Raw genomic sequence first — 25,280 nt, 5'->3', positions numbered from 1 at the left:
GGTTCCATCAGGAAAGTTTAACTCAGCGGGGAAGCTGCAGCCAGTGGAGGACACGATTCTCTCGCTGAACTCTCCAAAAGCCTTGGAAATCTTACAGTTGTGTCATATGCTGGTTTGGGGAATGCTAGCAGTCCGGAGGCAGCCGCCAGCCCTCTTTCACTTCTTTCTTTATTTTTTTTTTTTTTTCGCTCTGCACTGAGTTTAATTTGGGTAGCAGGATTCAGCATTTTTAAGTTGGAAAAAACTTGGTGGAAGAAGATATTTTAGGAAAACCCTGTCATGTGAACTAGCGGGAGCCGATCAAACTGAGCTATTAAAAGAAAGACATTGTATTTTTAAACGGTCCAGACTAGGGAAGCCAACCTGTGTGCCATAACCGCTGAGCTGGGACTGCTCCCCCGATTATAGCTCAGCGTGGGAGGAGGCGAAGCTTTCCGTCAGGGTCGCCCATTCTCCGCTCGCTCTGGGATACCCTTTGGCAGGGCCCGGTGCCCTGGGCCCCCCCAGGTTGTGTGTGTGTGTCCCCCACCCGGCTGCTCCTCTTGCTCGCCCCCTCTCATCTCTGCTTCAGTGCTCCCTGTCTAGAGCCCCTTCCCCAGTTCCTATTCTCTGCATTTCCCAGTGCAATACAACGGGTGATGCTGGGTGACCGGTCAGTGCCACAGCGGGGAGTTGGGCGGTGGAAACCGGGCCAAATCACTGATTTCTCCCGGGTAATAATTAATTAGCAGTTGCTTCGCTCTGAAGCAGAGCAGCGACCTCCCTTTCCCTTTAACGGTTCGAACTGGCGATCAGGCGGGTCCGACATCGCCCCACCTGATGCCGGCAGCGGCTGCGACCGCGCAGCCCAGCCCAGGCGCGACACCGCCGCCGTGGGGCCGGGGCGGCCGCGGGGGCGAGCGTCGGGGCTTCGGCGGGACCCCGAGGGGGGGCGGCCGCCGGGGGGCTGCGGAGGCCGCGCAGGGGGCGAGCCCAAGCGCCGGGCGCGGCTCCGCGGTGCCCGCAGCCGTGTGCGGCCGGGAGGACCGCGGGGGTCCCGGCGGCGGCTGCTCCGGGGGGAGCTGCGGGGTCGCGGGCCGGCGCTGCCCCGGGGGTCGGTGGCAGCTGGTTGCATAACGAGCCGGCGGAGCCGGGGAAGGTATTTCCGCCTCGGCGCGTCCAACAATGACAAAGGCTAGGAAAGTGAGGTGCGCTGAGTTTCCCTGGCCGGCCCGCAGTTGCTAGCCTGCGGGACAACAAACCGGAGCAGCAGAAAGTGTGATTGCGATGCCTCCTCCGAGCCGGTGCCGGGGCTCGGGGAGCGAGGGATGGAAAGGCGGCGCGGTGCCAGGTCCCGCCGCGGTGACTCACCGCGCTGCTGCCCCGCGCTCCGGCTGACCCCGCACCCGGGGCTGTGCACCAACACCGGGGGCTGCCACGGCCCCCGGAGCAGCCTTTACACACGTGCACCCACTGCCCCCCCCCCCCAACCTATATAAATCCACTTGCGTGGACGCACCGAGCCCAGCACTGTACCAAGCGCCAGATGCTCATTAACACACTAGTGAAAACTATACGTTGTAATGCAGCTCACAGTTCATGACATCTTGGACTTTATTTTCCTGTTTTCTTTTGCTTTATTTTCCTGTTTATACATAGTACGTGTAAACACACACGGGTTGTCTTGGTTTCGAGGCTTCCTTGGCTATTTCATTCTTGCTAAGCTCCACGTGTATCAATGGAAATCCATGGGGTTGCTCCTCTCTTCTAAATGGATCCAAAAATAGAAACAGAGAGAGGTCTGTGAAATGCCACTAAACAAATTAACCGGTTTTTTTCTTTTTCTTTTCGTCTTCTGTATGAAGAATTTACCCAGTGGTAATTAGAAGCCAAAACCTGTGCCAGTAACAAGATGGGTATTAATAGGGTGCTGGCGAGTTTAAAAGACATAAATATAAGCTGGGGGCTTCGGTTTTCTGAAGATTTATTCAAAGGTAAAAGCAGCACCAGTCCGAGCTTGTCTCTGCTGGGAAGAAGGAAAAATTTTGCACAGAAGCCCCGTTGCTTTGAAAGGCTTTGCAGTTCCTGCAAGTTTTGTTTAAAAAGCACACACTGGGATTTTTAACATCATCCATATTTCTTTCTTTCTCGCTCTCTAACTTTCTGCTCAACAATTAGGCGCTTGTGCTGCAGACTGAGAAAGCCGCAGAGCTGCCTTGGCCGGGAGCTGGGAGACGTCATGGATTCCTAAGTGAGAAGTTTGCAGGAAAGCCCTCAGTTTGGGAGATGGAGTCGATCCAGTGGTTTCCATGGCACTGGGATAAACAGGAGGAAACAGTGAGGGAATCCCGTTATTTTATAGCATTCAAAGACTATAAACACTCGGAGCAGGGAAGGAAGTGGCCTTTCCCTCTCTAGTAACCCTCATCTCAGAGCAGAGAACTGACTTCACTTCAGGAACAAGCTCAGCCCAGTTCGGATCCCTCTTTGCACCTCCAAACACTTACGGAGGAGGCGAGCAAGAGGGGTTCCCTCTGTCTGGGCGGCACTGGTCGAACATGGTTTAAAGAAGACTTTTTTCTTCTTTTTTTTTTTCTTTCCCATTTTTTCTGCTATTGATTTTTTTTTTTTAAATTCCTGATGCAGCGAGAAACTGCCTGCAGGCTGGTACATTACCACATCATGAGGTCTATGGATCAAGGTAGGGTCGTATTCCCGCGCTGTGTGTGTGTGTGTGTGTGTGTGTGTGCGCCCCCCGCCCCCGGGGGTCCCCGCAGGTCCCTCCTCGGGCCAGGTGGTCTACCCCGCCGGGCCAGCTCGCTCGCAGGGGGTTGGGCAGGCGGGAAGGGTTTCGTGGCGAGAAGGTGCCTCGGGGAAGGGACTGGACTGGCTTTAGGTTTGGTTTGAAGCGCTCCGCGATGGCGATACAACTCTGTCTGCAGAAACCTCCTTTCAACTTCAGCCAGGGGGACTCTCCTCTTCCAAGCGCTCACCCCGGGAGCCCGGCTGACTAACCTCCCGGCCGCTTAACCCTTCCCCGCCTGCCCGGCGCGGGGGCCGGGGGCGTCGCAGGCGGTTTCCCCGGGCGCGGCGGAGTCCGCGGCAGCGCTGGGCTGGGGACGGCGGCCCCGCGGCCCTCGGGGATGCCTGGGACTCCCGTCGGGGTCGGCACCCCCGCGGGGCGGGCGGGGGTCAGCCGTGCCGGGGGGCTTGGGGCGGCCGCCGTGCACCCTCCCCCCCCCCCCGCTCCCCGGTGCCGGTGGAGGCAGAGTTAAGCGCGGCGAGAGGCGGAGTCTGCCCCGCCGTCAGTGCTCGGTGCGCGGCCGCTCCGCGCCGCCCGCGGGGGCCGCTCCCACTCCCACCCCCGCTGTCATCCCCTCCGTAGCGGGGGTCTCCCCCGCCGCGGCCCCCCGAGCAGGGGGCAGCCGTCCCGGAGGGGCAGCGGCATCCTGCGTCCTGCCCCGCCGCGGCGAGCGAGGCGGTGGGCTCCGGCGGAGGGCGCGGCGCCGGGAGCGGCCCTGCATGGGGAGGGGGCTGCGGGCACGGCAGTGGCCGTGCGGTGCCGGCACGGAGCCAGGGGAAGTGGCCCCTCGCCGGGCGATGTTAGCGGGCAGGGAGGGGGGCTCCGGGCGCAGCCGTGCCTGCAGCTCCCGGCGGCGGCGGAGCCAGGCGGAGGATGCTCCGCGCCGGGAACCCCCTCGCCGCCCGCCGCCCGGCTCTTGTAAAGCACCCGCGGACCAGCGCGCCCGGCTGCCCCGCCGGGCCCCACAGCCCCCTGCCCGGGCGGCCTGCCCGCTCCCCCGGGGTGCTCGGCGCTGCACCCCGCAGGCGGGGCGGGAAGCGCAGGTGAGTTGCAATTTTCACAGGGCTACTGGGCCGGGGAGCAGCGTGGACAAAGGCGCAGGAGGTGCAGATGGGAAGCGCTTCTCCATCCACTCGCTCCATGTTAGATTCCCCCCGCCCCGCCCTGGGAGCCGCCGCCGAGCCTGCCCGCCCGCTCCCCGCCCCGCCGGCGCTGGCACCGCCGCTCGCCGCTGAGTCAGAGCCGCCCCGGGCGCTCCCGGGGCCGGCCGAGGGGGTGCGGGGGGATGCGGCCAGCAGCGCAGGGCTTCGTGTGAAGGGCCCTCAGTAGCCGCTGTTTGTTTTCTCCTGCCGCAGCGAGCTCCCCAGGCACCTGCCAAAACACACTCATTAGCACGTACACCCAAAGGGGATCAGCCGAGAGCTCCCATCCTCGGGCAGGCCAATGGGACGGCTCTGTACCGCCTCAGGATCAGGCCATTGCCCTGCCTCGTGTGGCCTCGGTTCCTCCAGACAAAACTCCCTCTCTCCTGAGCGCTTCAGCTGCTCTTAGTCACTCTCTCAACATCCCGGAGAAGTTACGTGGCTGCAGAGCGAGCAGAAGGAAGGACAGGAGGCTTCTTGCTCTTAGGGCTGCCGAGGTCCCGCTCTCACCTGCTGCAGGATTGCAGCGGATCAAAGCACAAGGCAGCACTCCAGTGGCAGCTGCCACAACTCCATCCACAACTGCGCAGCTCTGCTTTCCCCCAGAGTAGATGTTCCCCAGAGCCCTGCAGTCACAGACCAAAATGAAAGGCACTGATCACTTCCCCGCCCCCCCCCCCCCGATAAAATAATTGATTCCACAGCAGCCAGATGAGCGGTGCAGTCAGTTGCATGACAGAGCCCAGAGATGGTATGGTTCAGGAAGAATATGCCCCTGGGCCTCTGCATGCGTTTTTGCCTTATGCAAAATGCTCGCTCCTGTTGGTGGCACAAGGGGTGATGAGAGCAGACCTGGCACTCACTCGCCTTTGTGTCACAAGTCTGCTCCCAGCCTTTCTACAAAGAGCGAGCTGCATGAAGCTGCTAGGGTTTAATAGCACATGGCACTTTCGAGATCAGTCTCTGGCTTTGGGAGGATTTCTGCACCCACAACAAAATGCAAGAGTCTCATTAATATAGGGTGTGTAAACGATGATGTGTTAATAATTTTAGGACCTAGCCCCCTTTTATGATTAGAGCAGGCTCGGAATGGGGAACGAAGACTTTGCATAGCCTAACACCCTGCTAGCAAAAAGATGCTTTGGCAGCTTTGCTCCTGAGCTGTGCTTCTGCAAGTGTCAGGAAGACACCAGCCACAGCAGGGATTTTCATCAGGTGACCGTATGTCCCTGTGTCATCATGTTATTCCACATCTGGTAATGCTTTGCCACTCGAGGTAGCCCCTTTCTATCTGTAAGCCTGCCCCGTGGGACACAGTTATACCAGCTAACAGTCAGCAGATGATTTCAGAGTCTTTCGTACAGGGGAGGAATCGCATTCACAGATGGGACACTGACATAATTGGAGCACTCTTTTATAACATTCCAATAGATATTCTAACTGAAATGTTTCATCATTCATTTTTTTTAAATAGCCAAGGATAATAATATCCTAGAGCTTCTTTTCCACTACTGGCTTAATCTATTTTTTAGAACTATGATATGTGCATTCCTTTGGTTTGCACTGCAGACTTCAGAACTTAATGGGAACACGGAGATAGGAGCAATTTTTCCATTGTCCTTTCTTGCCAAACCACTTTAAGCCTGAAATTGGGGGGTAATATCTCTGACTCAACCTGACCCCAAAATTGAATAGCAGCGTGTGTGCCTGTGTGCCTCTCAAAGGATGTACCAGAATATTTCTCCCCTCTCTCCTTTTTTTCTCTAACAGCACTCCCCACACTCCAGACCAAGCAACTAGTCACTCTCAGTCTGAGCTCATTTTAAAGAGCTTGGATTAAGTCCATGTGCAAGTTTTAGTTGCCTGTTAAATTTCTAATGCCTGCCACATACACCATTAGAACACTTAGATTTTTAAGACAGCATTGACTCATACTTTCTTTGGGTTTTAGCTGCTAAATAGATGTGCAGCATTTTTAATCCACTTTTCTCTACCTCTTCTTCTTTTAAAAAGTTTAATATGAGGGTATTACAGTATTACAGAACCACCATATTTCTGAGAAGATCGTCTAAAACTTTCTTCAGCTCAGAGCATCATCTGATCACTTGCATTAGTGAAGTTATTGGCACAGGGAATGCAATGGGAACTGTGTAAGTAGAAAGTGAAACCAGTAAATGATAAATTATATTTGCAGTAAATTTAAACACTGAGAAATGTGTTAAATACTTTTTAGATCATAGTTTGTATTACACTAGAAACTACTCTTTCTTAGCTTTGTTTTTGGATGCGTTGTCCCCTAGTACCTAGGTAGTCCAGCACTCACATACTTTTAAAGTTTATTAAAGCAAAGCCCTGCCAAAGGCAAGCACTGATCCAACTATGTGGAAAAGGACTCCTTCCATTCTCCAGTTCCCTGAAATGGCAGCACAGTGTATTTCCAGTTCTGCTCTGTGTAGAGCCTGCTGCAAGTAGACGTGGCTGCAATTTTTGTTAGTGCTGCCAAGGACAGGCTTTGCTTAAGTTCTTGAAACACCTTTTTGGCTCATGAAAACAGCTTTACAGAAAAAAAGATAGGAGCTAATGCTGCCTCCCAGATCTCTAATGTGAGTGCTGTGAGCCGGAGTGGTGACCAGTGGCTGGGGGTTGTGGGCATGTCAGCCTTCTGATAGTGGTAATAGGAGAAACAAATGGAGGATTCTTGTAGAAAGGAAGTGTTTCTGATATGAAAAAGATTGAGATTTAGGGAAACTAGTATTTCCAGTCTTTGGACACTGTATTCCAGCCTTTTGCTCCAGCCCTACTGGAAAACAAGCATTGGGAAGTGTTTGTCACATTGTTTGGGTTTTTCCTTTCATTTGGAGTGGCTGGATGCTTTTTCTGAGTGTGTGTATTGAGCTGAAGAGTCCACAATCTATTTCAGTCTAGTAGTTGCCCTGCCTTTTCTTCATTGTTAATTATTAATGACAGACTGTGGGCAGTATTTGTCAGTTGTGTAGTTATAACATCTAAAACTTAAACCATTTGTAATCTTTTATTCTCATTGTTGGCTCGAGAGCATGTTTTGGGTCGAAGCTGAACTATGCTCAGCCCTTGGAGGGCTCCAAAAACTACATCTGTCACTTGAGCTGAATTCTGCAGCTGCTTGCACCCAGTAATAGTTTCATGCATCTCTACTATTTAGGCCAGATCTGTATTTTGTGGATTTGCCCCAGTTCAGCTTGAAATAACACACCAGTAGGTTGCAACACAGCTCGCAGCATATAGTATTGTAACTCACACCCCTGTGCACTCAAAGCGTGTGGAAACAGTTACTCCTGTACAATGTGCCGTAGTGGTCATATGGGACCAATGTCCTCATGTGCCCTGTGAGCTGCGGAAGGGAGCAGGGGGAATCCAGTCGATTGCATGCCCGGTGGCTATTGCTCCTTGATGTCTGTCAAGCTGTCTGCTGGGCAAAAGAGCTGAAGCCTATAAGCTGAGCTAATTCCTATGTTTCTCTAACACTTTTCTCATTGCTGTCTTGTCACCCTAATTCCTTGCCAGTGTCAGGATTTATGATTGCATGTGTTAGCAGTGAAACTCTTTCAGATGACATGGTCATCTTGGAAAGCAAAAGGTACATTTTCCATTTGAGGAGTATTACTAATTCTAGGAGTAGCTGAGGATAAGTTTGAAACTTCACATGCTTAATGGATTGCAGGCGAGCTAGGAAATAAAGGATAAAGGGTCGGATAAAGATTTAGCAGAAGTTGGGGTCGTTTCCCCACGCTCTCCTGCCAATCACCCATATCTTACTTTAAAAGGCCAATGTTATTGTTCATGTCTTTTCTTTCTGTGGCTAATACAAATGATACTATCCAATCGTGCTCCATGTGGTGTTAGCTGCAAGGATGACAGTTCTCTTTAGTGCTATGCCAAGATCAGCAAGTATATTTGGTTTTTCTAATGAATTTTAAATAGAAGGGCCAATGATAAAAGCTAGCGCTCCAGCAAACGGTAAGCATAATTTTAGAACAGATCTATAAATAGGCTTATTTAGTGTATGTTTTCTTCACGTTTAAACAATTCAGAGCAAATCAAGCCCTCAGACAGAGCAGCGTGTGTTCCCCAAGGGGCCAGCAGCCTCTGTTGCCCACTCGCGTTCCTGAGGGTAAGAGCTCAACCCCATCTGCAGCTTTCGGGGGTGGCCTCATTTCTGAGTGCTGGTAGCCAAGACCACTAATCACCGGCTGCTCTGGCTCCCCAGTCCGTGCCCGGTGGCAGCAGGGCCCTGTTTCTGGCTGAACCAGACACTACAAAACTACAGAGAGCAAGAGCCTTGTGTAGTATTAAGAACCGCTGCAGCAGATGAGGTAGGCTTGAACTGTGGTCTCCAGCTCAACCACAGAGCGAGCACGGGATCCTTTCCAAAATAGGCTTCAGCAGTCCCTGCCCCGAGCAAGGAGCCACGCTGGGTCAGGGAGCAGCACCGTGCTGCACGAGAGGAGACGGTCACAGCCTCTGACCTTTTCACGCCGCTCACACGCGTGTGTGCACGTGCACACAGGGCTGTGTGCTGACCACGTGGAAACCCAGCACAGTGCCATTCCTGGTTGTTTTGGCAGCATGTGCAGGAGAAAGTTCAAATCGTTTGGTCCAAGGAAGCTATTGCGTTACTATGTATATTTTGCATCAGTGAGAAAAAATAGTCCTTTTAGTCTCTGCTGAGTTAAAGTATGGCATTGATTGCAGTGAAATCACTCATTAATCTAGCGGCTCTGAATACGGAATGATGGGTTTTCCCCTCTCCATTTAAACTGCATTTCAATGGGAAACTTATAGAGTGAATAGACCAGTAGGATTCCCAGTATTTCCAGCTCACCCTCTCCTTCTGTAAATACCTCAGTAAAAACCCTGGCACATGCCGCCTGCGGGGTCACCCGCCCTTTCTGGAAGTCAGGTTTCCCTGTCCCTTGGCACTTTTCAGTAACAAATTCAATGTTATAACGACCTAATTCCAGCCTGATTGTTCCCCACCTGCCTTGCCGCAACTGCACCAGTGGCGTGTGCTATTCCCCGTGCTCCCCTTCCACACCCAAACACGCTGCGTGGTTTTTTTGCCCCAGAGCTGCTGCGGGATGCCCGGCCAGCACAGGGCTCGCTGCCAGGAGCCACTTCAGCAGCTCAGCATAGAAACTGATTTCAAAGCATAGGAAAAGTCCAGGCTCTTGCACTCTGGGACTGGCAAAGGATAGAGCAAAAGGGTGTGATGAGAGGGTGATTTGTCACTGCTTGGCCGCATGAATGATAAAGGTGATGGGGTGTAAGCATGAACGCAGAGGTTCTGGTTATATGTGCTATGGAACAGACTTTCTGTGGCCTCAGGCAAGTAACTTAGGGTCAGAGCTGTAATGTAGTTAATGCTGTCGTGCTAACAGGCTTAGCAAATAAAAACAAGTTGAAGTAAACACCAAAATATTTTTTTAATGATCTTGGTCCCTCTGCCCTTTGCCTCCCTTCCCTGTCTGCAGACTAAGAGCATTTTTCAAACTTAGACCTGGTGACAGCCATCTGTACACTAATAAAAGGGACCACACAAACAGGTAAGCAAGGGAACAGAGTCTTCTGACCACAGGTGCTCTAAACACACAAATTTAGGACCTCCAGCTACCCATGAGTGAAGTCATTGCTGGTTGCAGCTGCTGTCGGGGGCGGGGAGGCAGAAGGCTGTCAGGAGGCAGTGACCAGCACCCTGTGAAGGGCCTGGGGAAGATGCTGATGAATAGAGCCAATGTGGTGAGGGCGGTTCAGGTACTGGGGAAGCTGGCAGCACCGGCAGTGTGGTCAGCAGGGAAGGCGGCAAGGGCCCCTTCTGTGAAACGCTGTTTGTGAGCAAAGCAGGAGGAGAAGAGAGGCCTTGTGCATCATGGCCTTTATGTTTCTCAAGGTGCTCCAGTTAGGAGAGATTAGCCTGTGATTGCTGAACGAGATGCACCCAGAAACTTGCCTGTGATGGGAGGCAGGAGCAGGTGGTGTGGGACGTGTGAAGCCTGGAGGAGGCAATGGCAACACCTGGGCTGCCTGGAGGTGCTGGAGACCCTGGAAACCTCACCAGAAAGGGGCCTGACAGCTGGGGAGGAGGTGGCTGCGTGCAAGCCCGCCAGCTGTGCTCAGTCTGGGGTAACAGGGCAGAGGCAGCACACCGAAGGGGGGCTGAACGGGGCTGCCGCAGGCTCCCACCCCTGTGCAAGCCCACTACCCGGCTTGCCCACCTCCCAGACCCTCCGCTCCGCTGTCCCGGCCCGCCCCGGACGGCCTCCCCGGGGCCCCCCCCTCCCGCGGGGCCGCGGTCCCGCCGCGGGGCCGGTGCGGTGCGGCCGGGCCGGGCTCCTCCCCGCGGGGGCGGCCCCGGCGGCAGGTGGCTGCTCGGCAGCAGGAAGCCGCCACCGTCGGTTGCGCCAACCCCCCGCCTGTGCCGCCGCCGGGGCTCCCCGCCGCACCCGCCGTCGGGGGAGCTGCGCCCGCCCCAGCGACCCCCGCACCAGCCTCTGGCTTGTTTCCCCCCTTCTCCCCTCTTTTTTTTTTTTTCCCCCTTCCTTCTCCCCTCTAACTCCTCTCCACTTGCATTCGGAAGGATCCCGACGGGTTTCGCGGCGGCAGGCGCACTCCGTCTCCTCTCGGCGGCCGGCGAGCCCCCCGCGCCCCCCTGCCCTCGCCGCCCGCCCCGCCGCTGCCGCGATGAGCGCCGCCGCCCCGGCTCCGGAGCCCGACCCGCAGGAGGGGGGCCCCGGCCCCGGCCCGGCCCGGGAGGGCAGCCCGCAGGAGGAGTTTGACTTCTCCATCCTCTTCGACTACGACTACCTGAAGCCGATTGAAGGTTGGTGAGGAGCCGCCGCAGGAGCCGCTGCCGCGCCCCGACGGGGCGGAGGGGCCGCCTCTGCCGGAGCGAGCGGTTGCGGGGGTCGGGCCGAGCGCTGCCCGCACCCTCCGGCAGCCCCTGGCAGGGCAGGGGGGAGCCGGGGTGCCGCCGGACCCCTGCCCCCCGCCTCCCCTTCCCCGCCGCCAGCCCCGCGGGGGGCCCGCTCCGGCCGCCCGACGCCGGTGCGGCGATGGGAGCCGGGCTCGGCGGGGCCGCCCTGGCCAGCGGCCGGTGTCACTGCAGCGAGTGGCTCGGTCCCGTCTGGTGGTGGCGTGTCAGACAGCGGCCGTGGGACCTTCCCGTTAACGGCAGGGCTGCGCACCCTGGTGCGGGAGCGCGGCCGTGAGCGGCGGAGCTCGGCTGGCGGCGTCGGGGCGGCACGGGCACGGTGGAGCCGGTTCTGGGGGCTCCCCCAGGCACCCTGGGCACCGCGCCGGGAGCCCCGAGGGCATCCTGCCATGAGTCTCACCATCCTGCTTGGATGGTGAGGAGCTGGGGAGATCCAGTTTCCAGTCTGGGTCCAAACGCCATAAGCTTAAGTTAAAAGAAAAACAGGAAAGGTTTGCAGACCTTTCTCCTGCTGGTCAGAGTTCATGCAAGCCTGTGATGCTACAAACACTGTGACAAGTGTTCCCGGACTTTCGAAATGATATTTCTGTTGATGGCACTAAAAAGCAGTACTTCCTATCCCATAAAATACAGATTTGTGTAAACCAGGTAAAGCCAAGAGAGGACTCAGTGGGAAGGATTGCTGGGGCATTGTTTCTGAGATACATTTGTTTTGGTTCTGCGGGCTGAGAGGTGGCATTTCTTTAGGGTGTCTGATGAAAGAGGCACTGTGGTCCTAGGGGATGGTGCAGGAGACCACCCGCTGGGCATGAATTGTGGTATCATTAGTGATATGGAGAGTTACTGAGATTTATTCTTTGTGTACTTTTTTGAACATACAGATGGGCACCAGCGTCAAAGCTGAGTGAGGATGGTTCATGTCATCAAATGTACAAAGCTGAGTTTTCTTTCAAGGTTTAAGATAGATCAAACTGTGCTAAAATAAGTCCACGATGCGGAGAGGTCAGTGATTTTAATGAAAATACATTAAATCTCCGTGAAAGCTTCAGATGCTCAGTTTTTTCACATCTTTATAGTAGAGAGTACTGCTGTGAAGCCTGAGGTGGGAAGTTCCACAGAATATAATAGTAGGTAGGTGGGGGGTAGAAAGTTTAATCTTCAAACCACATAAATGCAGAGCAGTGTATGCTTGCAGTAGAAATAACTTCCTTCTTGAGCCTGCTTTCTCCACATTTGAATGACTGGAAACCATAATTAGTAGTAATTTTGTTTGTTCCAAAGATGGAAATCATTAGCATAAAAAAAAATCACAACCATATATACTAGCATTGTAATCTGGAGAACATTCTCCCTCGCTTTGAAAAGGCACCAGTTAGAGTCTGTAAGCAATCCGGTATACATCCGTGACCTTTAATGTACAAAAGATTAAAGCATGTTTACACAAGAACAGAAAATGTTCAAATTTCGAGCAAGAGCTTTATCCACATGCCGGTGGTAAATGATGCTCGTTGTTCGTGTGCGATTCTGGCCTTGTCTGAACCGCAGTTGGGAAAACAAGTCCTTATCGGTGGAGGATTCGAAATGGAACCAAAACCATAGGGGTGTCTGTGGATCCCAGCACTTCAGCCTGGTTCCTACATTCAAAGCCCATTTGAAAGAGGCTCTGGTGTCTTCAGAGTCTGGCCTGCTCCACCCACCACTGACGACATCCTATAATAACAAATCTCTGTAAACATGGTGTAAGGGATTTTTTAAAAAATATTTATTTAAATATTTATTTAAATATTTATAATATTAAAAAAAATATTATTTTAGGGAAAAAAACGCAATTTTGGGGCTCTAGGACTGGATTGGGATGAAAGTTTATTTCTGAGAAACAGTTTTATACAAGGTTGGGATTTGATGGTATCCACCTAAGCTTGTGTTTTAGAAGTAGGATCTATATCACAACTTGTTGCCATGGAAATGCCAGAAATATCCTTACTGAAAGCAGCTAGCATCCAGTAGTGCTTGTGTGTGTGCCTGTCACAACAGGAACATGAGCTGCTATAAAAGCAAAGGGGAAAAAAGGGTAAATAAAAATCCTGTGGTCAATATTGTAATATTAGATATTCCTCTCTAAGCCAACCATTTTCAAAAGCAAGAGTGCTGTATTACCATGTATCTTTTACCCCTACTAGTCAGAGTTCATTTAGCTATCTTCTCAGCATTTACAAACCAGAAACACCTGCCTTCTGCAGACTGAACTCAGAGGTGTGCCCAGGTGAACAGGCTTGAGGAAGTTTGGGCAAAGCAGGTGTCCTGGCTGGTAGGTTGAAATTTTCATTTCACTCGGGCATTGAAGATGTTTTCTGTCTCCTTTTTTTAAAAAAAAGTGTTAGGTGCATTCCCTCGGAGATACATGTGGAGGTATTGCTAGTGGTATCCCAAGTTTTAGTTTATTTTGAACTTGACAGTGCTGAATATCCTTGTCTCTCAGGGGAGAAGACTGACAGAAAGTTAATGAGCGTTTGAGCTAGCTCCTACAAATAGGTCTCCCAGATGAGTAAGTTCTGGTAACTGCTTTGTGTATTATTTCATCATACCTCTCGTTGGCCACTATGACAGGCAAAATACTGAAAAACCAGACAACTGCTCTGCTTCAGCAGCTCACTTCATGTATTTTTGTTCTGTGTTCAGTGGGTGATGATCTGCTGATGGGTAAGGCTGCCGTGTAAGTTTGGATATTTGAGGTGAACCCTTGCCCTCCAAGGGATGTTTTGAAACTTAAAATCCAGACAAAACCCATCTTTAAGTAAGATTCAAGGCAAAATCTTGCCCTAAGATAGTAGGTGAGAATGCAAATGGGAAGGAGTATTTTCTCATAGACTCAAGCCTTTGCTGCACCTCAGCAAGTTCTTGCGTTGCATCTGGTGATACAAATCTACGCGGTCTGTGTATGTGTAATACAGTGAGAGGAAGCAGGGAGCATCCATAAATATTAATATTCCTCTGAATGCTTGCTTGTGTGTAGAAAGGCTCCCAGGGACATTGCCACGTCTTGTAGGTGTCAAGCCCTGTATAATTTGCCTTGTTCCTTTTTTTTTCTCCCCAGTGCAAAGCTATTAACAGGCCAAAAAAAAAAAAAAAAAGATGCTTGCAGTTCAGTCCTGGTGAGTGGCTCAGTGACACAGGAGGCAGTGTTCAGCAGCAGCCCTGCAGTAGAGAAACAACCATGCACATGTCACAGAGAATGCCTGATTACACTCAGGAAACGAGCTTTCACTTTGAGCTTCCAAGCAGCCAGTGTAAATAACAGGCGACTTGGCTCTTGAAAAATGCAAAAAAACTCGGGACTGGTCCCTTCAAATGACAATAAGCAAATGAATTAAATTTTTTTTGACTGATGCAAATAAGGAACTCTTTAAATCCCAGGAGCTGTGTTGCAGCAAACGGATGTGAGGTCAAAACGAAACTTCTCCCCCTGCCCTCCCTCGTCCCACATGCAGCTATCTTTAGCTTTCCCTAGATGATGGTTTTTATAAACCCATCGCGGAATGCCGTTGCTGGGGTGATTTGTTATTCCCTAATTTCATGCTAATTGGCAAGGTCACATTTGGCTGACTGCATGGCTTTGAAGTTACTGCCTTGTTGAAAAAACAGCGGAGGGTGGGCCCGTGCAAAGCCCTGTGTGCGCACACTGGCGTGCGTCCCGTCCGGCTTGGGAACGCTCTGGAGCCCAGCAGGACCTGGTGTGGGTTTTCCTTTCTGCTGTTCAGAGGTGTGTGAAAAGGAGTTTTTTTAATTCAAGGGTGAAGTCCTTTGAAACTTAAATCCCTTGATCTTTTTCACCTGTGTTTTCACTCTCCTGGCTCCTCGGTATGAAGGGCAGTCCTGGGGGCACCCGCCCGGGGAGGCTGGCCAGCACCAGATGGCTACTGGGGCCACCTGCAGCCCCCTCAGCCTGGCAGCAGGGCTGCTTTGCTGGGTGCAGGACGGTGGCTTGCAGAGCCCTGCTGTCACATTCCCTGTGGTGGGAGGAGAGGAGATGTTCTTGTGAACTAGTGACTGGGTAAAGGCGATGGGGGAAAGGGGGGAATAAGAGCTGGCAGCTTGGGGGAGGGTGTCCTAGGGGGCTCAAGGGTAGGAGTCCCTACTCGGGGGACTTGGGTGATGCAGGGGAATAGGCTGTTTGCCAACGGTAAAGCTGATGAAGAATGTGAGAAGGTGCTAGTGTTGTCTGGGGGTGAAGCTCGCTTTCTTTTAACCCCTTGTCAAACGAGAAGGTCTTTTGGTGCTGAATCAGGGATGATCCAGCAGTGAAACCTCAGGCTGGGAAATGCTGGAGCGAAGGGGGGTGGGGAAGCTCTGTAGCTGCCCATGCAGAGGGGTGTCGGAGGAGCTGTGCTGAAGCTGCTGAGCTGAAGCTGTGCTGCTCGCTGAGATGTCCATCAGCAAAGCGGTGGAGAGGACAGGCCTTTGCAGGAGTATTCAGACTGCGTTCTGGGATGCAATGGAATGGATGAACCCTTCAAGGTGGCACAACTGTGGCTGCAAAGCTACACCTCTGGGACTTCTACACAAAGGTTTCACAGCTGCTTCAGTTCTTGGAAAACACTTTTGCTAGGCTGATCTGTCACACAATTGTTTTCTTGTAAGGGGGTGCAATGGGCTCTCACCTCCTTGGGGAGCCCAGCTGGTGGGCAGCTGAGCTGCTCCCTGCCATCCCCCCAGTGTGGCGGAGGGCAGCAGTGTGAGGTTTGCTGTCCTCAGCTCCTGCTGCCCTAACCAAGCTCACCTTGGCAGCTCAGGGAGAAGCGTGGGTATCGCTGGGGCCATCTGCCCGGAGCCGTTCCTGTGCCCTGGGCTGCTCCACGTTCCCACTGTATCTGCAAATGCAGAGAGAAAGGAGCCAGGCTGCCGGGGAGCACCCTCTTCCCGTCCCACCCCCTCTCAAAGGCAGGAGCTTGACATTGTTTACAAAACCAAACTCCCGTGGTGCTCGCCTGGGGAAGCTGGGAAGTTGGCTCTGGTCTGCCCCTTCCTCAAGCAGATTCCAAACCCTGCCTTAGCCAAGTTGGCCAGGAGCGGGCCAGCCTGTCCCCTCTACTGAAGCGAAAAGCAGAATTTCTCCTGATTTCGATGGAAGAGCCATTTATTTCTGGAGAGCAGCACTTGCTGCTTCACCCAGCTGCCCCTTTTCCCTCCCCTTGGTCAGAGCCTGGCATTGTAGCATCACCAGCTTTTCCATGGGGACAGGCCCTGACATCACAGGCGTGAGCAATAGCACACGGGACAGTAATTTCATTGTACCTCTGGAGTTATGCAGGGCTGGGATTTGGTCAGGAGATCTCCCCAAACCCCCCAAGCCCCGGGTCCTGACGAAGCCGTGCCGATGAGTCAGGGCTGGCAGCCTCTCCCCTGCCCGAGACGCAGCCTCAGCCTCTGGGCATCCCTGCCTGGCACGATTCCCCGGGAACTCTTCAAACGAGCCGAGGTTTTCTTGTCTGCAGTCTTGCCCACACTCCTGTGCTGCTGCCTCCTTTATTGATAATTTGCCATGGTGGGGGGAAACTAAATATTTTTGCTCTACGGCAGGCTGTGGGTGTTGTCTGCTTGGCAAAGGGTGCCCGCCTGGCTGCTGTGAGCAATCCGGGTTTGCAGGACCCACAAAGCGCCGCAGAGGAGAGTCTGCGAGAGCGCTGTACAAAGGCAGGGCACGTCGCAGCTTGTTGTTGTGCGTAAATGTTGTTATTAATATCTGGAACGTGGATCCTCCTGGGGGGTGGATGCCAAGGATGAAAGTGCTCATTCAAACACAGTATTTCAGGGAAAAGCAAAGAAAATTTAGGTTATCTAATGCCCAGGTTTTAATGGGCAGAAAGTGGTGGTGGTGTGTTTGTTATTCAGAAGAATTTAGAGATTACATGTGCACGTATAAATAAGTTTGCTTTTCCCATGCCCCTTAACACAAACCTGCGCACACTAGCTTTGCTGCTCAATGTGTTGGGAGGAGTTTTAATTCTTTACCTGTTGGCTGTGTATCTGGCACAGACAGCGTGGTTGAACGTGTTACGGTGGGGGCAACTTTTACTGTAGGTGTGTTGGGTGGGGAGCTGAAATGGTCACCTGTTCCTTGATGCGAAGCTGTTCAGCCTGGGGAGCTTTTCTGCGATTGCCCGTCGCTGTACAGATCCTGCCTCAAATCCTGGCGTGGCGCCTCGCTCTGCTTGCTGCTGATTTTGCTGATTTTACTCCCTTGCATCAGCTTAAATCTGAGTGATTCTTCTGAAAGCGGTGGGAGTGCTGTTTTGTGTGACTGTGGAGGGGTGTGTTGCTCTATTGAGCCCGAAGGAGTGATGAGTTTTATGCAAAGTGAATCGTAGCATCGATATCTAGGCTCGATGCGTCAGAGTTTGAGTGATGTGAATGACACACTATTCCTGTGACTGCCAAAGCTCTGGTATCTGAGATCAACAGCTAAAAATATGTTCGGCTCAAAAGTCAGTTACTCGTTGCTGTTTTCCCATCCCCAAAACAGCTGTGTGCTGGGATTAAAAGCCAGAGGGAACCTTAAGAAATCTGCAAGCTGGACTCTCCCCATCATCTCCCATCCCGTCCAATAGACAGACATTCTGTGTGTTGGTTTGTTTGGTTGGCCATCGGGGGTTTCCCGCTAAACATGAAGGCTCAGCAGTTCCTGCTGCATTTCTTCTTTTTGTGTTTTCCTCAGGTTGTGCAAAACGTTGAGCACAAGCAGTAGTAGTAAAAAAATCAGTGGATGATTTTTCTTTCACACTAAGAAGCATTCAAAACTGAAAATGAACAGAAACACCCTGAAATTAAATCACAATCTCTCTGTGTGTCAAAGTTTCACTGCAAACTTTCACTGCTCTTGCAGAAAGCACAGTCACCTCCTGCCTGGCTTTATGTACAATCTTATTTGCTCATGGGAAATGCTGCTTCATGTAGTGTAGGAGTTAGAGAAGATGCTGGAACAGTTATTGAAATAGTCTGTGACACACACTGATGTGTGCCCAGGGGTGAGCAGATAGTGTGAGTTAATCTCAGTCTGTGGAGCTTTTTCAGGTATTTCCTGCTGGATATATTAAAATCTTTAAAAACATATAAAAAAATCCTGATAGTACTTCGCATGCTTTTGTGTAATGACTAGTATTACTCAGCTCCCAGGCTGGGGAAGCTGCAGGAGCTGATGTACACAGAGGGGTCTGTCCCAGGGATACCTGGCATGACTCTGCTCTCTCAGGTGCTGCTGACATCAGACATCTGGTGGGATGAGATCAGAGCTGGGATCAGTGATGCTGGTGGGAATTCTGTGCTGCCTAGAAGCCTCCCTACACTCTTTAGTCCTGGGGATAGTTTGCAAGATTGAAAATCTCTGAAAATTTTTGCACCAAGAGAGAGGGTTGCACTGAGCACTTGGCTGTTATTGTGTATTTCATAATCCCTCTCTGGCCAAAACATTCCTTGAGCTCAAATTGGAAAGTTGATTGCCTGTAGCCGTGGGGCTGGATCCTGTCTGCCCACCCCCCAAATATCTGTGCATGTGTTTTCTGATCATCTGGTGCTTTCTCATGTGAAACCTGTCACCAAAACTTTTTGACATGATATGGAGCCAAACAAATCATCACACAGAACTGACTTTTAAATTAAAAAGCTTGAACTCAGCTTCGATTTCATGAAGCCTCTTCTGGCTGGGCTTTGCTGCGTAAGAAGGCTTCACCAGAAGCTGTGCCGCAAGCTTTTGGTGTTACACAGACTGATTTGGAAGTGGTTTTGTGATGTGATGGTCTCAGTCCAGCTCCTAGTCGACCAAAGCTGACCAAAGTCAGCACACCCCAGTTGGTGCTAAGGGGTGTATTTGGCAGAAAGGGTTGGAAGGCCAGCCGTGGAATGGATGGAGAGGCTGCTGCCAGTCCTCCCAGGTGATCCCGCTAGCTCAGGGCTCAGGTAGCGGGAGCCCGGCCGGGCAGTGTGGAGGTGTTTGCAGCGCTTCTGTCCATGCTGCATCTGCTCTGAGCACTTGAGCTTCCCTGGCTGTTAATCTAGTACTTTTCACCAGCATTAATTGCAGTTAAAAAGAATTAAACAAATATTTACCTAATATCAGATCACAACCAGTTTATAAATATGCATATTTTTTTCTTAATCCATGATTGCTCAGCTTCTGTAATAATATTTATAGTCTTAAAGAGACCCTTCTTTTTCCAGAAGAACCGACTCCACATAAAACCAACAGCCCACCCTCTGGAGTTACATACGCTCATGATGTCTTGGACTGTGGCCTCAAGCCATGCCCCCTGCCTTTTTCTAGCCTTTCTGCAGATCCCATGGGCAGATATGGACAGCCAGATAGCATAGGGACAACACCTACACACCCTGCCAACGCTGCAGGGGCCTCTGCTCCGAGCCCTAGGATTGAAATTACTCCATATCATGAACTGATTCATTCAGGGGGTCCCTTCCGCAGCAGAGACACAGATGTTCTTTTGGTAGAACATCAGTCAAACTCAGCTACCACTAGCCCAAGGGTTACCCTGCCTGTCCCTGGCTTTGAGGGCTACAGAGAACCACTGTGTTTGAGCCCAGCTAGTAGCGGCTCCTCTGCAAGTTTCATTTCAGAGACAAATGTATCTCCTTGCACATCACCATGTGTTTCACCAAATAATGGTCCTAGTGATGACCTTTGTCCACAGTTTCAAAACATCCATACTCATTATTCTCCTAGAACCTCTCCAATAATGTCACCACGAACAAGCATCACGGAGGAAACCTGCTTGGGACGACATTCACCATCACCCTGTCCCAACTCAAGGTCTTCATCACCAGGTGCAAAACGGAGGTACTCTTGCACTGAGCTCTACAGTACTCAGCTGCCTTCCACTTCTCCACGACAGTCAAGGACCCCCTCTCCACAATCCTCTCCTCGCATCCCCTTGAGAGAAGACAACTCTTCAGTTACTTACACGCAGTTGCCCAGCGCTCCTCTTTCCATGGATGCTATGAACAGCCTTCCTACAGATCCTTCCTGTGGTGTTCCCACGAAAATTTGGAAAACCAGCCCTGATCCTTCATCAATGCCTTCCCACAAAAACAGCATTCCATGTCACGTCTTTCAGACTGTTGACTTCCATGGGCCTTGTGAGCAGGAGGACAGGAGAAACTCAGCCCCAGAGTCAATTTTGTTGGTACCTCCATCCTGGACAAAGCAACTGGTGCCTGCAATACCTATCTGCAGGTATGTAATGCTTCTTGCGGTCGTGTGTTTTCTCATGGCATGATGTCCTCTGTCGTGCATGGTGATCCTTAGGGAATGTTTCCTTGGGCAGGTCCTTCTGCAGACCAGAGCTAAGTGCTCAGGGACAGCACTGGTTAATGGGAGCCCACTCTATTGTGAGTCTGAGAGATGGCATCTGGGTTTGAAAGAAACATTATCTAAGTGGTTCATTGGTAGCACAGCATGTGACAAATTCAAATTTCCGTATTAGTTGTCTAAAAAGCAGATTGCAGACAGCCTTTGACAAAGGCTGAGTACTCTTACTTCGTCCCGCTGCTTTTAAAGAAAATTGATTGCTTTTCTAAATTCAGAGGACGTCTGGCTTACAATTTTCCATCAAGCATGAAAATACTTTAAATATTTCCTGATTCAAAATAGAGCATGCTGCTCCAAGTCAGACTGAGCATTCAGTCAACTCCAATTGACTTACTGTTGGCTGTTAATTTGTTAATTGTCATTTAACCCCAGTCTCTGTCGTTGGTGTGACCCTCATCAACTCCCTCCATTGTCTGGCAGGGGCGACACGCAGGTCTGGACCCCGGGCGGTGCGTGGCTGCCAGAGTGGGGGCTGCCAAGTGTGGGACTCCACTTGCCGTCACTGCTGGCAGCCTGGCAGCCCTGCCATCCCGCTTGGCGGCAAGGTTGTCCCCATGCTGACGTTATCCCACGCTGCTCCCAACCTGCTAAATGCAAATTGCGAGTGAAAGAACGCGGGCTGTGACTTGGCTTATTAGATTGGTCCTGGCAGCGCTTTGTACTAATAAAATAAGAGTTGTTCAAAATCCAGTGCAAGCTCTAGTTGTACGTTTCAATGTATTAATTTCATGTTATAAACCCTTGTGTGCTTTGGTAACAGGAATACTAGTATCAGGTAAGGATATTTAGCATTTTGTTCGTGTGCATTTTAATATTTATGGAAATAATAAACATTGTTCATTTACACAACTGGTAAGTAATGGTGAAAGGAGTTCATATTCCACAGTGTATGTTCTGTGATCAAGCAAAAGCTAGATACAAGAGGGGGCTCTTTGAAAAAATGTAACTGCTACAGATATTTCTGTTTAAGAAAGAGAAATATTCCATTTTATTCTCTCCTACAAGGAGATGGGCCCATCTCCTGAATTTTGGGAGAGTTGTAACCAAATATGAGCAGGAGAGCATGTTCTCGTTGAAAATAGATAGCTCTCACTGAAACTAAATGTTTCAGCGAGAGCAGCCCCGGTGGGGTGCTTGGGGGAAGAACGGATCAGGGCGTTGATAGATCAAGTGCTCAAGAGGTTCAGCTGGTGTGTGTGGTCTCTCTCTGTCCAGTTTGCCGGTCCAGTCGCTCCCGCCCCTCGAGTGGCCGCTCTCCAGCCAGTCCGGCTCCTACGAGCTGCGGATCGAGGTGCAGCCGAAGCCCCACCACCGGGCACACTACGAGACGGAGGGGAGCCGAGGGGCCGTCAAGGCGCCGACCGGAGGCCACCCAGTCGTCCAGGTAAGGGACTGGAGAACGAGTCCATAGGGGAAAGGTGGGGGGTGAGTTCATTTCTGAAAGTCTTGCTGGGGGCTGACCCTGAAAGAGGAGGACCATGTGAACCTGGGTGTGCTTGTAGGTGTGTGTCAAGTGCCTGAAGTTGATCTGTGGTGAAGTCCTAGATGTTTGGAAGGTTGGTTTGGATTAGCTTGTGAAAGCTCAGAAAATTAGGCAAAACATTTGCCACCTTTCCTGGGCTCTGTGCTAAACCTCCTGCCATCCAACTCTGCCACGAGATGCCCCGCTGTCCTGAATTCCAGCTGAGCCCGTTTTATCTTGGCAATAGACTCTTCTGTGTAAACTAGGGCGTTTTGTGAGGTTCAGAATGTGCAAGCGTCAAGCCTGGCTCTCAGTGTAGTGCAGTGACCTGCCAAAGGCAGATTTCAAATAACTTGCAGACGGCATTCGGTCCGCAGCCCCGCGTCCTGCGGGCAGTGAACGAAGGGTCGGAGCTGTGCTCCCTGCGCTCCGCAGAGCAAGACCATGCGGCAGAGTTGCTGCCCGTGTTTCTGGCTGTGTCTAACCTCTGCTCCTCTCCGGTTCGTACAGCCAAACTGTATATTCTCTTGAAGAAAGGCAAAGCAGCCTTCATTCACCTTGCTTGGAGTTGGATTGGGAAGGCAGGGATGTTAAACTGGGGTTTCCCCAGAGTTCACAGCTGCCTTTTGCTAGAAATGTCTGTCATGCCTTTGCTTTTCCCTTAGCAATTTTCCTTTTTTTTTTTCCTTACCCCATCCTCTGGTTACATGGTAGAACTTCTAATTTTAAGCCCATTTAAATTTAGGTCAGAGAATTTCACCCGTGTGTAATTCGAACACTCAGTACATCCATTTCAACCTGGTGTCTGGTTTATGCGTAACTTGCTGATGCCATGTCACACCTCATGCAGTTCTGCTTGTCATCTGTGGGAACGCTGCTGCCTTTTTGTCCTGGGTATGCACCACCAAGACGAAACCTGTACTAGCTGTAGTAGCCATGTGATAAGGAGACAGCAGGGCAAGATAATTGCATAGCAGTGGGGATGCTTTCAAGAAAATGTTTGGTGTCTATGAAGCTGTAAATATATAGAGAAAAGGGGCGAACGAGTTTAGGCAGGAGCTCCCTCGTGATTTGGGCTGATGTCACTACAGAAAAAAAATTTTATCTCTTTTGAGATATCATTTTTATTGCCCTAAAGAGTCCAGTTCTGGTCCTAGCTATGCTTGTGAGACTGGTTTCACCCTGCTGAAACCAGTGAACAAAACCCAAGCTGACAGTGATGGAGGTAACAAAATCTGGCCCTTTGCTGACCTGAGGGGTGGATGAGTTGAACCCTTACTCTGTCGCGGAGGGTGAAGGGCTTTTCTTCTTCACCTCCCGAAGGGTAACGTGAACCAGCGGCTGAGTAGCTGCACTGTAGCCCTGTGGGGCCGCATCAGTCCTTCCGTTCCTTTCCTTCCCTGTCCCAGGCAGTGCCGTTTGGTCAGGGTTGCAAGGCGACGGGGCGATGCTGCTGGTAATGACGTATGGCGACTATATGGGTCAGCCAGCGCTAAGCAAGGCTGGGGTGCATCCTACAGATAGGCCTGTCACAGGACTTGCTCTGGCAAGTGTAAACCAGGGAAATGTTGACGTTTATGCTTAATTTTAAGCATGCGATCAATACTAATTTCACTGAGTTGATTTGTGCTTAACTTCAAACATATGTTAGATATTCCCCTGCAGGCTCGCTCTCTTTTAAAACCAAACCATAAATTGTTAAATCAATGAATCTGTTTACTTTGGTTGAGCTGGGCTTACATGTATGGACTGGATATTTGAGTAAAGGGGGCAGGATAATAATAAAGAGCAGTCACGTTTGACATACCTTAATATATGCAATCTTTTTAGTTTATGAATCCGACAAACTTATAGCCTGCTGTGGTGCGTTTGAAGGTACATGGATGTATGGACTATGCGGGCAATCAGCACTTGCTCTTGTCTTGGTTTGCTTACAAATATAATATCATTTACCTTCCCGAGATATTCCTATCAACCGGATGTTTATTGCAATGAAGGAGTTTCTTGTGACATGGGGAAATATAAGTGTTTTGTTTCCTTCCTGTAATCAATACCAATCAAAGAGGGATTTATATTCTCTGTTGGAGACAGGAACTGGTATTCCTGGTTTTATCATAATTTGCCGTCAAGCTTAAGGATCTTAAACTATAAATTCAAAGATCCACACTAGTTTCCCGAGCAGATGTGCCTCTGCACAGCTGTGCCTGCATCTGGGGAAAATATGGACAGTTTCCTTATGAAGGTTTATTGTAAACCTGGAAGTATTTGTTGGATTTGTGTTCACTTTAACATAACAAGGTTCATATGGGTGCCGAGCAATGAGGTAGTTGCACCTGTATGGTTTATGACATCTGAAATTTGGGAAGGATAGTAAAATCCAAAGCTTTCATGTCATAAGTTATTTGGCTTTTAGGTCTCTTCTTTCCACCCTCCCCCCCCTGCCTGTCCCTCCCGTTAGTGAATTTTAACTTTTGTGTTCTTGTCAGATGCAAACAGTACAGAAACAGGGAAAATGAAACAGGAGAGATTTTTAAAAGGTAGGCACTGTTGAGGAAAGTTTGCATGAGTTAAAGGCAACTGGTTGCAAGGAAATTAAATTGTTTTCAACAGGTTCTATCTGTGTGCAGCCCCAGAGCAGGGACCGCAGGGTTGGCCCAGGGGTGACAGGGCTGGGGCTCTGCTGCAGGCGGCAGACCTGGTGCTGGGGACCCACAGCGCTTCTCAAATGAGAGATGAACACACCACCCTTGGGATTTTTCTGGAGCACTAGGACCTCTCCATAGCAACTTTCTTGAATCCAGTGCTGTTTCTTAGATATTTGGACTTAAATATTGAGAAGCCAATTGGGAGTGGGAGAAGCCCCCCACAGCGGTGGAATTTATACTAAAGCTGAGTGTCCCATACATTTTACAACCACTTTTGATATACTGATTTTCCACTATTTTAATTAGTTTTTCTAAAATACAATCTCTTAAAAAAATAATTTAAGAAAAATTTCCCATTAAATTAACCCTTCATGTGACTAATTATGCAGCTGAACCTTCTGTTGGAAGAGAAGTTGGCTAGTTGTTGCAGCATGGTGTTGGCCTGCAATATTTACTTTTTGAAAACTGGGCTTTGCATGCAAGTTTCTTCTTTTGAGTACTCTGAAGCTACAGACCAGCAGATCTCATATCCTCCAGGCCTTATCTTGTGGTTTATCTTTCTGATGCTGCTTCCTCTTCTTCACATGTCTAGCCCCTAGAGTTTGTGCACAAGACTCTGCACCAGTTTTGCACTCCAAAGTATGGGAGGGGAAGAGTCTGGTTAATCAGAACCTCTGGCTAGGTGGGCCACATGGAAGAGGGCATTTACTTTGTTGGCCTGGAGGAAGAGGGGAGAAGCCATGCATGCCATGTAACCTTCACACCATCTGACTTCGGAGACCTGCCGGAGTCACATGGAGAAACACAGGCTCCCAGTTTAAGTGTTTCGAGTCACCCTTGAGAGGAAACTACAGCTTGCTGTTAACCATAGAGAAGCTCGGGCTGCTATTTTAGGGATGTAAATTGAAT

At 50.8% G+C, this 25,280-nt stretch overlaps 1 protein-coding gene across 5 annotated transcripts in view; it reads left to right on the top strand.

Moving 5' to 3' along the window:
* The first annotated feature begins 2,596 nt into the window (after positions 1–2,596).
* The window catches only part of NFATC2 (nuclear factor of activated T cells 2), a 101,200-nt gene continuing 78,516 nt past the window's right edge, over positions 2,597–25,280 (top strand). Inside the window, exons 1-3 of one of the 5 annotated variants that reach the window (XM_055722460.1) lie at positions 2,597–2,680; positions 19,620–20,129; positions 21,480–21,648. In XM_055722460.1, the coding sequence (XP_055578435.1) occupies positions 19,633–20,129; positions 21,480–21,648 (666 nt within the window). In that variant the 5' untranslated portion in view covers positions 2,597–2,680; positions 19,620–19,632. Of the gene's footprint in view, positions 2,681–10,232; positions 10,781–19,102; positions 20,130–21,479; positions 21,649–25,280 lie in introns of those variants that run through there. The other 4 variants (XM_055722457.1, XM_055722455.1, XM_055722458.1 and 1 more) reach the window with 4 other exon arrangements.

Source organism: Falco cherrug, chromosome 10 (assembly GCF_023634085.1).
Source record: "Falco cherrug isolate bFalChe1 chromosome 10, bFalChe1.pri, whole genome shotgun sequence".
Taxonomy (NCBI): Eukaryota; Metazoa; Chordata; class Aves; order Falconiformes; family Falconidae; genus Falco; species Falco cherrug.
This window is presented reverse-complemented; position numbering and strand designations above follow the sequence as displayed.